At 40.1% G+C, this 15,875-nt stretch overlaps 1 protein-coding gene and 1 long non-coding RNA gene across 2 annotated transcripts; one reads left to right on the forward strand and one right to left on the reverse strand.

Annotated features, from left to right (window-relative positions):
- The first annotated feature begins 1,804 nt into the window (after positions 1 to 1,804).
- LOC120434468 lies at positions 1,805 to 4,546 on the forward strand. The gene is made up of 5 exons (XR_005609107.1): positions 1,805 to 2,038; positions 2,764 to 2,842; positions 3,426 to 3,583; positions 3,941 to 4,027; positions 4,408 to 4,546. It is a non-coding gene; the product is annotated as an uncharacterized LOC120434468 (long non-coding RNA).
- Positions 4,547 to 11,303: 6,757 nt separating this feature from the next.
- LOC116333992 (proenkephalin-A-like) lies at positions 11,304 to 15,834 on the reverse strand. The gene is made up of 3 exons (XM_031757281.2): positions 15,421 to 15,834; positions 14,945 to 15,091; positions 11,304 to 12,174 (listed from the first exon to the last, which is right to left on the reverse strand). The coding sequence occupies exons 2-3, from the start codon at positions 15,086 to 15,088 to the stop codon at positions 11,578 to 11,580; spliced, it is 741 nt and encodes a 246-aa protein (XP_031613141.1). The 5' UTR covers positions 15,089 to 15,091; positions 15,421 to 15,834; the 3' UTR covers positions 11,304 to 11,577.
- Between the last annotated feature and the right edge of the window lie 41 nt (positions 15,835 to 15,875).

Below are 15,875 nucleotides of genomic sequence, written 5' to 3' on the forward strand. Positions count from 1 at the left end.
GACTGGCTTCAGCTGGGAGAGATAAAGATGTTATAGATCTTCATATTTCATGGTAAGTTAAACCGAGCAGTCATTCAATTAATCGTAGTCACAATGTTAAAATGTCCAATAAAGCGAGGAGCGAGCTTTTTGGACATTTTTAGTAGACAACCACTCTTTCTGACCTGTGTATACGGAGGAGGTCAGCCTGTAACGGTCAGCCAGCTGTTTGTTTTGCTCACTGGTCCTGAGGAGAGCCTGGGTAGACCTCCACAGGTGTCGACAGCGGCAAAGGTGATGCTGGACCAAGCACATTCTACCCATTCAAGCTGTGAACTCCAGTGAGACTGGTTTGACGAAGCCACACAGTGGAGAGCAGCCTCCAACTCCTGGTTGGCCCTTTCTTTGGCCGTAGGTTTGGGGATGAAACCCTAAGGAAAGACTCACTTGGGCTCCCAGCACAAAACAAAACTCCCTCCAAACCCGAGAAGTAAACTTGGGACCCCGATCGGACACTATGTCCTGGGGGAATGCCATGCAGGTGAAACACATGATCAGTTAACACCTTCGCCATCTCTAAGGCTTTGGGTAACTTTGGCAGAGGAATGAAGTGTACAACTATAGAGAACCAGTCCACAACGGTGAGTATGGCGGTATTATCTGAAGAAGGAGGCAGTCCAGTGATGAAGTCCAGTGCAATGTGAGACCAGGGCCTCGTTGGAATAGGAAGGGGCCTAAGGAGTCCAGCAGGAGGGGAGTTGGAAAACAGCACTGAGCTGAGCAGAGACAAAGTCCTGGATGTCTTGCGCCACCAAAACAAGTGTTGCATAAATGACACTGTGCAGTTCTTACCAAGGAGCAGCTGAATTACCTTGCTGCGAACTGCAGAGGGTATGTATAGCCAATTTGGTGGACCGGTCCCAGGGTCTGGCTCCTCCCGCTGCCCATCCCTGAACAGTGACTAGATTTCCCACGTGAGGGAAAGGCTTCACATTCTGGGAACCGGGTCTGTTAGTGCTGGTTAAATTGAATCTGATAAAGTACAGAGCCCACCCGGCCTGATGGGAGTTGAGACGCTTTGCAGCTGGGAGGTACTCGAGTTCTTGACCATTGACAGCCAATGGTCAGTCCAGATGACCATTGGCTGTTCCCTCCCCTCCAGCCAGTGCCTCCATTACTCTAGTGCAAGCTTTATGGCCAACCATTTCTGATCTCTTAAAACACTTCATTTCAGCAGTTAAAATAACAAGTTACAGCACACTGAACCTCAGTGCGAACCAACGGTCTGCTTCACAAAAAGGATGACCCCATAGGCAGGGCAATACAGTTTTATACCACAACAAAAACAAGTATTATTATGACTTTCTTCACCTGGAAAACAACGCAGCCGGTCCTGCCATCCCCCGAGTGGATCTACTCTTCACACTTCAGTTTAAGAGTATTCAATTGCCAATTTCATGTCAACAATCACAGATGATTTTCAGTTAATTTTTTATGTGATGTTGAGCATGTTGAATTTGACCAGATAAGTCCTTTTAATTTCTCCAGAATTATGCAGTGGATTGAGTTGAAACTGTGCACACACATACACTGTAAAAACGATAACTAGTAATTGTTGATTTGAGTAAAGTTTTCAAATTAAACTGACTTAGAAATAAAACTTTCCATTTACAACCTAAAATAGCTTGTCTGCCCAACAAATTTCTTCCATTGTTGTCCTAACTAAGATTTTCTAGCGAGCATAACAAAGATTATCAACTTTTGAGTAGATTTTTTGAGTTGAGTTGGGAACCGTGGAAACCCCGTGGGTGACTGGCACACATCGTGGTCTGAATAAGTTTGAACTAGACCAAACGAGTCTGAGCAGACTGTGTGATAGTGGTTTGTCGATGTGTTCTGAACTGAAAACCTGCTAAGAAACTTTGAACAAACGTGGCCAAAATTGGATGAAAATTACAATTTTTCGACCATTACGGATTTTACCTGGTCTGAAGTTGGAGTGTATTATTTGACCATTTTTTGGACAGGTGCGGGAGCTGCCGGCCATTTGCCCTAGCAGGTAAGCTAACGACATCTGTTATTAGGATTTTCTACAAGCGCTAGGCTGCATCCTCCTGAGGACCCAGGAGGGTGGAACGAGTAAAGCACTGAAAAAAAGCCAAACAATAACATATTTAAGTCATCTAAGGGACTTATATATCATGTTTAAGCTAGCGAAGGACCGCTGGGGGTTGAAAATGATATGCCAGGAGTTCGCTGTTCTCGCTGCTCTAGCGAGTTTTGAATCCCAGCTAGCTATCGAAGCTGGTGGTAACAGACGTCTCCGAAAACGTAGAAGCATTTTTGCAAAAATGTGTTGTCTTAATAAACTGAGCAGATATTTGAAATTTACACAGCTACATTCTCGCCTGAAAATACCTTAAAAGTTTACTTTGTGACCCAGAAAGAGTAATAAGAGTAATATTAAAACTAAGTGGCTGCCACCATTGTTTGAAACTAGAATCGGCTGGGCCGCGCTATGAATTCTGGCATAGGGTGGGCCACGAAGGATACACCTGACCCATCCTTCAAAGCTGTGGAAAAGTATTGTATTGTTTTGAGAGCCTTTTTGTTGGTGGAGTATTGATTTTATGTACAATTCCACGGGTAGACGCGATCTGTATGGTCCGACTTTGCACATGCGCAGTAAGGATCGGGGAGTCCGATCCGTAACTTTTTTTTTTTTCTCGTTTTTTTTTCTACATTATATTGAAATGTTTCATTATTGCAAACATTTTCTCTCAGGCGGAGAGAGGTCGTGGAGTGTCAGCCTATGGTATCTGAGGTCCAGGAGAGATGACCTGCGCTGTTTTCCTCTGAGGAGGTAAGACTGTCCTAATTTATTTATAATTTAATTATTATTCAAATGGGGCATGATTTATACTTATATTGAAGTAGTACGGTATTTGCTGGGGTAATGCATTGGCCAACTTTATTATCTTGTGCTACCACTCCAGTCAAGGCCCTTGCCAGTGTTATATTGAAATCCTTACCCTGAACATTTCTGCCAGTACAAGAGTCCCCATGCTAAATCGAAATTGTGAAACAGAAAGGCAATCTCATAATTTTGACTTAGCATGTATTTTTTTTTTTTTGTGCTAGAAATAGGACTTCTATAGTCTGAGATTGTTAGGGAAAGAATACTAAGGCAGGTCACAGAATCTGATTGGTCACAGATTTTGGTGCAACTTAGAACATAATATGTATTTTCATATTGATACTGGGTTTTGTGGGGGGTGTTTCTATTCCTGTGCAAAAGACGTATTCATGAGAGATTTTTGAAGTAGGTAGGTTTTGCTGTTGATGACACAGTCAGGCATATAACATGGTGCAGACTGTCCAAGACAGCTACCCAGGAATTTTCTGTGCTGAATAAATGACAATATTTTGGTGAATGTATTGTTTAGATATCTGAAAATTTCATCGGATCACAAGCAAAGACCTCCTGGGGACCTTCAATGCATCCCTTGACAAATTTGTGCCTGGCCTGCTGAAACTGTACTGGTCTAAGAAGGGAGCTCTTGGTGAGGAGATGGAAGACCTCCTGGATAAACTTGATGAACAGGTGAGTGAAGTGCTCCTTTATCTGACATTTTCAGAAGAGAGTATACTTTTCTCTTAACAGAAACTGAAAAAGATGTTGGCTTCAAATAAAACACATCAGTGGATATGTCAGTAAAAATGAATGTCATGAGTCATTGCTTTGTTCTTATTTGGCAGTATTTTATTTAATTTGTAAAACGAAAGTAAAATTGTTAACATGGTGGTGTTGTTGGTTTTTTTGGGGGGGGGTGTACGTTTTGCGTGTTGCTGGGTCTGACCTGTGCTCTCATTACTATGAGAGTTCTGATTTTGCATTGTGTATAGTACACCATGTTACTTCACTAATTGAAATTCTTGTTTTCCACTGAATACTCTTTAGACATCCAACACTGTGTCCAACGGGCACTGAGAGGCCTGCCCATTTTCCTCAAGAGAAGATGCAACAGAGGTTTTCCTGAAGTGCTTAGTAAGTACAAAAAAGTAATGCAAGTAAGACTAACTTGCTATGAGATGTTTTTAAAGGATGAGTTTATCCAAAATGGAAATGTACACTTTCTCAGTGCAGTCCAGATAATTTTATAGTGGGGATTGCAGTTGTCATAACTCACTCCTTTTTTTCTGCTGAGCAGCAGCTGGGCATTGTTAGTGGTTGTTCCATAGCAGAAAATATTTTTGTACAAAACTCACAAGGTGGCATTAATTAAAAGAAAATAAGCTTTTTCTTCTTAAAACCTCCATGGGTCAAACGACCAGCATGGTATAGAGGTTAAAGTTAAAATCTTTAGAAATTTGTTTTGTCTTTAGTTTTTCTTAGCTTTCAATAATTCATATTTTACTTTTCTTCAGGACACTGACATTTTGGAACCAGTGTTGAACGGTGCATCGGTTGCCATCCTCACCATCCTACAAGATGACGATGCTGATACGTCTGTGCGAGAACATGCAGTTGTGTTGGAAGGGGACATTGTGCTACATAACATTCCAGATCTCTACTGCCCTGGCACACCTCTTTGGCCTTCTGTATGCCCTCAACATTGATTATCCAAAGCAGATGAGTTTTACCTTTGAAGCAATTCAGGCCATCTTATTTTGGCCTGGTTGGACAATATGAAGGTGAAGTGGATAAATCATTATTCGAAATGTAAATTTTAGTCAGATGAATCTGTATTGTTGAGAATATATGGTGAAAATTTGTCTTGTAGTATTTTAAAAGATTTGTTATAGTGTTAGTTTCCTCTTCATTGATGGTAACATTTCTAATACCTTTTAACTTCCATAGTTCATCATAGTAAGCCTGTGTAAAATGTCAATGTCTGGGTGCATAGGCAATCGTTTGTGGCACTACCCTATTTAATGTGCAATAGTTATGTTCAGCTTTTACAAGACGGTCAGGGTGTGTGTGCATGAATTATTAAGTTGCTGGACACTTTTCTTTTTTGGTTCTGGACTCTGGAATTTTAACGTCTCTGCTGGGGTGCTCAAAGCACCCAAAAGAAACTGGCAACATGTTTTTGTTTGTTTGTTATTTCTTTTCTTTTCTTTCTTTTTGTTTTTTTTTTAACAGAAATTTACCCTACTACCCATGACATTCTGAAATGTACTGAAAAGACTGTTGAACAAAATAAATAAGCTTTTAGATAACATTGAATTGTGCTTTGTTTTATTCTATATCTATTTATTAAGTGTTTTTTCAAGTATAATAACAATATACATTTTCCTTTGTTTATATAGGTAAATTTTCAACTCACTGGAGTAAGAATTGTATGATTACTCAACAAGAATATCTGTGTTTGGTGAAGGCAGAAATACATGGCATTGAAACCAGAATTTCTTCGTTAGACTTCCAGGATTATCCTAATTAGGTGAACAAGAAGATCCAAGTTGGCAGAACTTGTAAATCTTAGTTGAGTCAACAACAGTTGGCAAAAGTTGAGAAAACTCAAAAATCTCTTGCATCATGTTGCCTTGAAATTTTACGTTTTCTCAACATTTTCTTTTTTACAGTGTAGTGTCGGTGTCCAAGAAGACGAATGAGAAATTCATGTGAACTATCACAGATGATAGCGTTAATTTGTTGGGAGTATAAAAGCACTTTCAGAGTTTTCAGTCTCTTTAGCAAAAGTTATTTTATCATAATGATCATATGCTTATACGAAAGCACACAGACAAAACTGTCACTCTGTGCTACATTACAGGTATAAAAATCAAATGTTAAAGCAGACATTTTCACTACTCAAACTACATTTCTCATTTAAGAGCAGGCTGTGGTTTGCAAGGGATCTTTTGGAAAGTTAAAACAAACTGAGAAAAAAGAACGATTGCATAACTGTTGGGATTGAGGGAAAGGGGATTTAGACCCTCAGACAAGTGGTGACAAGGGGTGATCCTAGAAGAGCCCATGTGGGAATTGGATAGGTCAATACATGCTTTGGGGGATGTAAATAGTTTTAAGTTAATTTGTCATATGTCACATGTCAGAGTCCTCTCAATATTAAATTAAAATTTTATTTGTCTCACACACAACCATACACAGTACGACATGTGGTGAAATGCTCATTGCTGTGCAATGCCCGACCATTAAATGACAGTACGATTTACAGATTTACAGGTTACTACAAAATTTACACATTTTAAAAAGAATCTGCAGTAAAAAGAATGTGCAAATAACAATTTACGAAAGAAATTATGAAATTTTTTTTTATAAATTATAAGAAGTGTGCAAATAAACAGTGCATGAGATAATGTGATGTGTGTGGGAGAGTCCAGTCCTACACCTGGTTCAAGGCCCGAATAGCCTGGGGGAAGAAGCTCCTTCTCATTCTCTCTGTTTTGGCCTTAAGGGAGCGGAAGCGCTTCCCAGACCTCAACAGCGAGAAGATGGACCTCTCTCATCCCAACAATAGGATGGGCAGTAGCGGTTTTAGATACGGGCGACACGGGCGGTTGCCCGGGGCGGCATCGTGGTGGGGGCGGCATCACGGGCATCGGCAAAAAAAAAAAAATTGCTCGTACTCATGCTGCCCCGACGTCAGCCAGCGCATATTGGGAATGTCATAGGCACCGATCGGTTTTCTATCGCCCATTTGCTGGGAGTAAGGGCGCCCTCCGTTTGCGAGGTGCGCCTGCTGCTTGCGGCACAGGGAGGAGAGGGCGGGGCGGCGGGGGATTCTCTGGCTGGCTGGAGCAGCATCTAATAACCAACTCGCAAAATAAAACAAAATAAAAACAAACCAACAAACACGAAAACACCAGACATCATGATACAGACTTATAATTTGCACCGATGTTTTTTCAAAATTCTATACGCGGAAAGTGAGCGCGAGAGCCCTCGGTGCGCCTGCTCGCTGCTGAAGTCAAAGTAAACTTTATTGTCATCTCCGCTACATACAGTACAGTATATAGAGAGACGAGACGACGAGGCTCCAGTTACAGCAGTGCAAGGAAACAAACAATAAATATTTAAGAGTAAAAAACTAAATATACACTTTAGGACTCGGGGTAAAGGGATCAATAACAATTTAAAATGTATATTTTATATTTTGTTGATTTAAAGTCTCACACACAACCCGTTTTTAAAGTTTAAAAAAAAAGAGAAAAGAAGAGGAGTGTAGCGACTTCCACAGTCGCTAGAGGCCGGGGACTGAGCCTGCCTATTTGCCTGACGCGCTGTCAACTTTACGCAGTAATGCGAGAGGTGGAAATGCTTGCTTGTTTATTAAAGTGCTTGAAAAGTTTACAGAGCAATGTGATCGGCTCGCGATTCAAACTCTTAAAACATCACAGCTCTAATGCAACAAGGGGAAACTCGTTGTGCTGCGGTCAACAAAAACTACAGCTACCCAGCCCTGCTCTGTCAAAATCAAACCAGTGAATGACAGACTGACAACGCCCTCTTAACGTCACCGCTACCACCCACGTGACTCCCGTTACACATCACCATAGCAACCAAACAAACGAAAACCCAGTGATTATTAAAATTCAATACATTTAATTATGGCTCCTACAAGGAGAAAGATACAGGTAAGCAGATGTGTCATTGGATAATAAGATAAGATAAGATAAGATAACCTTAATTAGTCCCACACGTGGGAAATTTGTTTTGTCACAGCAGGAAGTGGACAGTGCAAAAGTTATGAAGCAAAAATTAGAATAAAATAAAATAAGAATAAATACAGTACACAACTGTACAGAATAGAATAAAATAAAATACTATATACAGTAGAATAAAATAGAATAAAATATACAATGAGATAAAAATAGAGTACAAATGCTATATACAACTGAGTAAAAATACAACGATGCCAGAAAGGCAGGTCATGTATCCTAAAACTTTCAGAATACTTTCTTAATTATGTGGGTTACAGTTCCTCCAAGAAGAAATGGTAAAAATAGTAACAGTAACAGACTAAACTCCAAACAATATATACAATAATATAATATTAATTAGTCAGTGTCAATTGTTGATTTGTCCTGTTCTCATTGTATGACGAATTATGATGTCTGTTTAGTAGCCGTTTGCATACGTGTGTGTGTGTGTGTGTGTGTGGTGGGGGGGGGGCGCCAGAGGGGGTGTTCGCCCAGGGCGCCAAACAGGCTAGGACCGCCACTGAGGATGGGAGAGGTCCATCATGATCTTTCTGGCTTTGGTCTTGCACCACTGAGTGTAGACGGACAGCAGGTCAGGAGGCTCTGATCGACTGATGCATTCAGCCGAATGCAAAACCATTCACAGATCTCGTCTGTCCTGCTCGGTATTGTGTTGCAGATGTTTCCCGTCAGGATGCTCTCAAGTGCAGGAGTAAAAGTTCTTAAGCACCCTCAGCCGCAGATGGAAGTCTCTAAGTCTTCTGAGGAAGAAGAGATGCTGACGGGCTTTCTTGACCAGGGTGTTAATGTGGCAGGACCATGACAGGTCCTGATTGATGTGGACACCCAGGTACCGGAAGCTGTCCACTCTCTCCACTGCCACAGATGATCAGAGGCTCGTAATTCCTCGCCTGCTTTGTACTGAAGTGCACAATCAGCTCCTTAGTTTTGCTGACGTTTAGGAGGAGATTATTCTCCTGACACCAGTTCTCCAGGTTCCTAATCTCCTCCAGGTAGGCCTTCTCGATCTTGTCGGAGATCAGGCCCACAACAACAGTGTCGTCAGCAAACTTGACAATGGAGGTGGAATCTGATGTGGCTACACAGTCATAAGTGTACAATGAGTACAGCAGGGGGCTTAAAACACAGCCCTGAGGCACTCACATAAAATTAAAACAAATACCATGTCCACACGGAAGAATTAGCCACCAGAAGCAGCTCTCATTCTAACACGGCAGATTTGGCAAGACCCAGAAGGTCAGCGACGATATCTCTGGATCAGACGGTTTAGACCCTTGCATGCTAATGCATTAAGAAGCAAAAAGAAAAAAATATAGATTTCGGTGTTATATAGATTTCTCCTGTATTGGCTTCACTTTTAAAATCCTACTAGCTCAGCCTGTCTCATCACCTGAGTGTCCAGAACCAATCGCCAAAGATCTGATGATATGATTACAAGGTCAGTCGCCGGTTTGCGGCCTATGTCCTGGTGCTACATGCACTTATGGACACCCTTATGTTTCAGTGATGGTGTTTGTTAAGAGCAGGCTGTGGTTTGCAAGGGATCCAGTGACAGGGCACCACAAATCGGGTTAGGATTTGGCGGGCCGTTCCTTCCAGTCACACCCCTCCAGGTCTCACTGTCATTGCCCACATGGGCGTTGGGGTCTCACAGTGGGACGACAGGTTTCCCAGGTGGATGGCACTCGGGCACGCCCACCAAAGAACTCCAAAGGGGACGGGTACTCTGAACCATTGTTCACCGTATGGGTGCAGACAACGGTTAGGTGCTGTTACCCAACCCATGGGTGCAGGAAACGGGCCTTCTCATCCACTGGGAGGAACCCCAATGTACAGAAGGTGGGCGGAGTTAATGCTGATCGAGTTAAAGCCATTGCTTTGACTTGGTGGCCATTGTTTTAGTGGGTGTTTCTCAGAGCCAACAAGGACATGTGGAAACTAACTGAACCTTACTTTGAAATACCCTGTTTGTGTGTCACCAACTACACTTTTAATATTTTTTTAGCCAAGAATGTCGTGATTTAATCTTCAGATATCTGTTCAGTTTGTCAAGATGGAGCCTCTTTGCAAAAGTGCTTCGATGATTTCGGAGATGTCTGTCAAGCCCAGTCTCACGGCAAACCGTGTAAATTGAATAGTAGCGACTTGCACCAGGGAAAAAAAGGCTCAGTAATTCTAGTGTTAACATAGTAATTAAACTTATACGTTGATTGAACCCTCTGATTAAGAATAAAGATAAAAGTTATTAGCAAAATCCCACAAAGATAAGACTGCTTTAACACTCTGTGTCTCACATAAAAGACCGTATGTTAAACAATTTCACCCTGTCTCACATGTATTGACAGGTAAGCTGCAGGGTCTTCAATCTCTCTGTCCCATGTCTCTCAACACTACATTACTTTAAATTTTAGAGTAATATCTGCCCTCCCCTTTCTATGTAAAGTATTTGAGAAAGTGGTTTTCTAGCAGCTGTAATCCTTCTGACAAATCGGTGAGAGTTTTTAGTCTGGCTTTACATTCGATCACTGGATTTTAATGCTGCATTTTTTCTCATATCTTGACTGGTGTATCAGACTTTGTGAAAGTTCTCTGAACTAGTACAAGTCTTATTTGAGTAGTTCTTTTTCTGTCAGCATTTACTTTTCTATCAGAAATTGATCTTCTAACACTACCCCCTTAACCTGTGGTATACCTCAGGGTTCCAATCTGGGTATAATGCTGTTTTCATTGTGTATTTAAGCATTTTCATTGTATTAAGATGCACACTTGAGTGTATATTTTAAAAAACACTTTTACACTGATGACACTCAGATATAGAGCCTCTTAAACCAGGCTAATCACCAGTGGTGCCTACTCATTCACCTTCTGTCTGGCTGAGGTTGAATCCTGGCCGTTAGTTTAAGTTTTAGACATGTATCCCATTCATCTGTAAGAATAATAATAATGAATAATAATGGATTGCATTTATATAGCGCTTTTCTAGGCACCCAAAGCGCTTTTACAATTCCACTATTCATTCACTCTCACATTCACACACTGGTGGAGGCAGCTACAGTTGTAGCCACAGCTGCCCTGGGGCAGACTGACAGAAGCGAGGCTGCCATATCGTGCCATCGGCCCCTCTGGCCATCACCAGTAGGCGGTAGGTGAAGTGAAACTACACTTTCCGCCACCCACTCAGATATTAATGTCCTGACACTTACTCTGTGGTTTGTGACTGGATTACGGTTTAAAAACTATCGCGTATTCCTTTTTTGAAAACACAGTGTAGACAAAGGATTTATTTGTTCAGTGTGTTGAAGTCCAGTTTATCCAGAAAGGTAAACCCACAGACAATATAAGCTATTCTTGCTTTTATATTTTGATTTATATATAAAAAATCTTTAAACACATGTATACAGCTTTTTACATACTCTTAGTCATTTTTATATAAATTGCAGTGTTTATATTTTATTTTTATTACACTATCACTATTATAAAAACTACAATAGCAGCCAGTCATAAGTTGTTTGTCTTTATTGATGTGCAGCAAATATTTGCATATTTAAAGGAGAGCGCTTGATTTTTTTCTGAGCCTACAAACACAAACTCAAACATGTTTGACTTTGTGAAATTATAATGTGAACACACACATGTTGATTAACATATTCTTTTAATAAATAATATTGTCATGAAAAACATAAACATTGAATAATGGCTTGTATACATTTGAACAGTGCATGTTCATATTTTTTCTTTATATCATTACATGACCAGTCAAACCAAAGATCAGCACATTATGCAAAGGAAGATGAGATTTAATTCAGTATAGGTGGGCAGGCAACTTACACAAACACCAAAAAAGTTCTGATAACAAGGTAATTACTTGATAAGGTTGGACGGATGAGGGACTGGGGTGTCATAACTCTCCTAGTCCATGAAGCCACCGTATCTCTTCTGTAGCTCACCACCGTTCTCCGAAGCTCGTTTCATCACCCCTTCATTCTTGCTGTCCACCAGCCACTCAGGCCTACCCACACGCCTCATGAACCCTCCGTAGCGTTTCTTGAGGCCTCGGCCTAACACTGCCTCTAGCAGGTCACCCTGCGCAACCTCCCCTTCAGCCCGACGCATGAAACCTCCATACCTCTTCACTACCTCACCTCCCTGATCAACCCCCTTATTGCTACGCCCAATTTCTGTATTAAGGATCTTTAGGATGTCCAGGTGAAGGTTTTCTTCATCATTCTGGTTTCTGGTTTCCTCTAGTGAGCCCTCTGTAGAGGATGAGCGGCGAGACATGAAGCCACCATAGCGTTTCATGAAGCCACCATACTTCTTGGACATTTGTTGTTCTGGTGATCTTGCAAACTCATCATCAGTGTTCAGGGTACCTTCTGCTTCCTGCGCCCCCTGTTCATTGGGGTAAGCATCCATTGGAATGTGGCCTTCCTCTTCCAGCAGTAAGTCCTGGCACAGGCGCAGCTTCTGGCTGTCCAACCCACCATCACACTGAGGAGAGCATGTCTGAAAAAAAAACCCAAATTGCTATCAAGTCTTTCATAAATGCAATAGCTTCCAAGTACAACTCACTGTTTTATCCAGTTAAATATTCATTTGAATCAGTTTTTCAGCTTGAGCTGGACACTATAAATGACTGCTTCATTTAGCAGTCCATGCTGAACCATCTTTCTTCAAAAACATCAATAAAACTATCAATAATGATGAACAACTGTTCAAATGTTTCTGTCTTCCTTTATATATAAAGCTAATACCTCTTACAGCTCTTTTTCTGTCCTTTTTAATAATATAAGTGTCAATGAGACATGTTCATTTTGTAAAGTACCAGGACTACTTCTAGACATCAGAAATGTATTTATGGAAAGTGTATTTTAAAAAGGTGAGGTATAATAAGACCCATTATTGACTTTTAGAAACTGTTCCAAGATTTTTTTTCTTGTTATTTTTTATTTATTTGTACTGTTTTTAGCCATAAGTTTCCCATTAAGTTCTCTTCTTGGTTAAGAGGGCAGCACAAGCAATTAAAATTTCTAAAAAGAAAAGAAACTAAAGTACATTTTAAGAGAAGAACAGCATGCAATATCCACACCAAATTCCACCTGAAGTCCAAGATTTTGTAACAGCAACATCTTCTGCTCAGGGCAGCACATAAAACACAAAGCAGGTTTACTAAGCTCTGAGGACATGCTGGAGACATGCTGAATAATCTGAGTGTTGGTGGGAAATCACACAATCTGTCCCCTGAACAAAGTAGCTGGTAAGAAGACAGGTTACCTAAGAATTTCTTGGCAATATATAGCAACAGTTTATTTTTTGAATGAAAGCTAGAGCCTGAGCTTGTTGCACATGTTATATATTATTTGTGATAACAACTACGTGAGACTGTGATCACTAAATGTAAGTTTCTCTAATCCAGTTTGTGCTTGTTTAAAGGGATTGAAATAGAAAAGAAATTGATATTGTTTTACTTTTTTGTCACATACAAATGATAATAATATAAGAATGAAGGATTTTTCAGTCTTCCCTTAACGGTTTATTCTTCTGTTACTGTTGTTTTATTTCCCCTCTTTATTAAACCATGACACTGTTACCTAATGAAATGTTACTGAACCTGAAGAGAGGCTGACACAAACATACACACAAAGACACAAACTGTGTCATGATAAGACAGCAAAGGCATAAACTCAACAGTGCAGAGAAACAATCAACAAGAACACATTACAACAGGTCCACGGTCGTAGCAATCGCTTTAACAATAACATACATTTCCCACAAGACATCTCATCTGTTCCTCACCTGTTATCAGTGTAGCGGATACATCTAATATAAACCTGCTTAAATTATGAATTCATTTAACTCCAAGCGAAGGAGCATAGTCATAATAAATGCAACTGCTGGGCCCTTGAGCTACACACTGTGAGGATAATCTGCACGTAACCTCTTGGTATGATTGGATTTCACTTTTTAAAGTCATCACAAATATGTTGACTCGAAAAAAATGTTCGATAGCATGTAGGGAGAATTTGTGCCTCAGCTAGCTTTCAGTGCCATTTGCTTTTGAAGACTGAAAAATTGAATTGGGAATATATTAGAATATATTAGCACCTAGTACATATTTATCCCTTTTTCCCTACAGACAATAATGTACATTATATATATATATATATATATATGCACACATACACATACATTGTTATGTGTTATAATATGAAACAGTGTAATTGCCTCTTCAAAATTTAAGGTTCTGTAAATCAGATCTCAGTAGATACCATTTAGTGAAGTAAGAAGTAATTTAAATACACTAAATGCACTGATAATTAATGAAATGATTTTAAATTCTTTAACATGTAAAATATAATATGGAGTAGTTCTATCTGAATATGAAACAATGCAAAATATATGTTCCAAACATAAAGAGTTTTTAATTCTCTGCTCAATATTTTAACTTGTCTGGGTCTCAACATGAAGCACATAAGGCTGTAACTGCACATGCTGCATACTCAAAGTAATTGAAACATCAGCGTCTGAATTATTTCAGTTTTGAGAAAAACCTAAAACAATAATCTTTTATTGGAAGTCTGGCATTACTATTAACATTACTACAAATATAAAACATGGAGAGTGCGAGGTCTTAAATGGAAAGAAAAGGCAGGGAAACGATAAAATGCATTTGCAGTTTGAAGAACTCGAATGCCAGATCAATATTATAGCCATCAACAGATCTTGCAAGTGGCATTTAAAGGGAAAAAGGAGGCATGAAAAGAGGAAAAGACTAAATCAAATCAAGGAGCGAGAATAACATAATATACAGAAAAATTGACATGGGTGGAAATCCGTGAGAGATTAGAGTTATGACTGTCGTCTAATTTGGTATAACTGAGTCTACATATGTGAAAAGGAAAGCTATGGAAATGAGAAGGGAAATAAAAAAGGAAAACAGAGACGGAAATTTAAGTTAGTAAAGAAAAAAACAGTGTAAAGCATACAAAACGGAACGGCAAAGAATCAAGTACAAAAGAACAGGAAAGGCAAAAAGTTGTGTCGTAATATGTTTGCTGAACACTGTAAATGTCACTTTACATGTATTTGTATGAACTATGACAAAATTAAATTGCTTTGAGGGGAGAAGAAAAATTGACTCATGGCTTGTATACAAAGTCGGACTGACCGTGGACAGACGGCACAGTGCCACTATCAACTCACTGATTACAATTTATGAATTATTCATGTGTCTCTTTTTAAGAAATATAAACAAAGTAATATATAGCGACATTACCATTGATGAGAAACCAGACTGTTGTCCCAGCAGATGGTATACGCAAAGTGCACACTCCTTCCCGCAGTCTGTTCCAACCACAAGTGACACACAAACGCCCAGAACCATCATCCACATGCAGCTGCTGTATGCGAGGGAAGCCATGGTCTAAGTACGGAAATGAGGGGAGGGAGGAAAAAAATAATTTTTAAATTAATAATTTTAAGTCAAATGTTCAATTGAGTACCAAATACACTACTGATACTACTGGTTTTAATGAACTAGTAACAATATATAATGCCACCTTTTATGAGCAGTGAAAATTAAAATTAAAAAAAAAAAATGTGGCAAAGACGTAACGCAAACTGTGAAAGTTCCCCAAAGGGAGTGCGCCTTCAGGTGATGTGCCTAATTCTCTATGATTTCTTACTAGCTGTAGCTATAGAGGGTAGTATAAGCACCGGTGCATTACTTAAAAAAAGTATTCGCGCTCTTACCTCTGCTTTAATTTAACAGAAAATAAAGCCGCTCGGAGATTTCCTCGTCCGCTTGTGCCCTTGGGGGTAGCGGCGGGCTGTGAAACTGGACTGGCTTAAGTCTGTGCACTCAATATATCTGCGCGCAGCTCCGTGAGCGGCAGGCTGTGGGAAGAGTGGTCACGGTTCAGCCAATCAACAAAAGACATACATACACACTCCTTTGTTGCTCCTCTAATCGGCGCTGTATCTTCCGTCTGCTGACAATGAGAGAAGTGCAGTGTGTCGCCTTTTAGCGAGAAAAACAAATACCATTACTATCGTCAATTTAAAGAGCTGGGTGCAGTGCTGTGTCCGAATGCACTGCGGGGTGTTAAAGTAGTTTGTGGCAACGACGTCACTGTATAATAAGACAGAAAACGTAAGAGCCTTGCGTTTGGCACGACCTGAACCCCACCCTCCATAACGATCACCAC

This window comes from Oreochromis aureus, linkage group 18, assembly GCF_013358895.1.
Source record: "Oreochromis aureus strain Israel breed Guangdong linkage group 18, ZZ_aureus, whole genome shotgun sequence".
NCBI lineage: Eukaryota > Metazoa > Chordata > Actinopteri > Cichliformes > Cichlidae > Oreochromis > Oreochromis aureus.

Coding starts and splice junctions, on each gene's coding strand:
- LOC116333992 (XM_031757281.2), bottom strand. CDS start 15,088: ATGGCTTCCCTCGCATACAGCAGCTGCATGTGGATGATGGTTCTGGGC. Junction 12,175..14,944: donor AGTCTGGTTTCTCATCAATG/GTAATGTCGCTA, acceptor TTTTTTTTTCAG/ACATGCTCTCCTCAGTGTGA.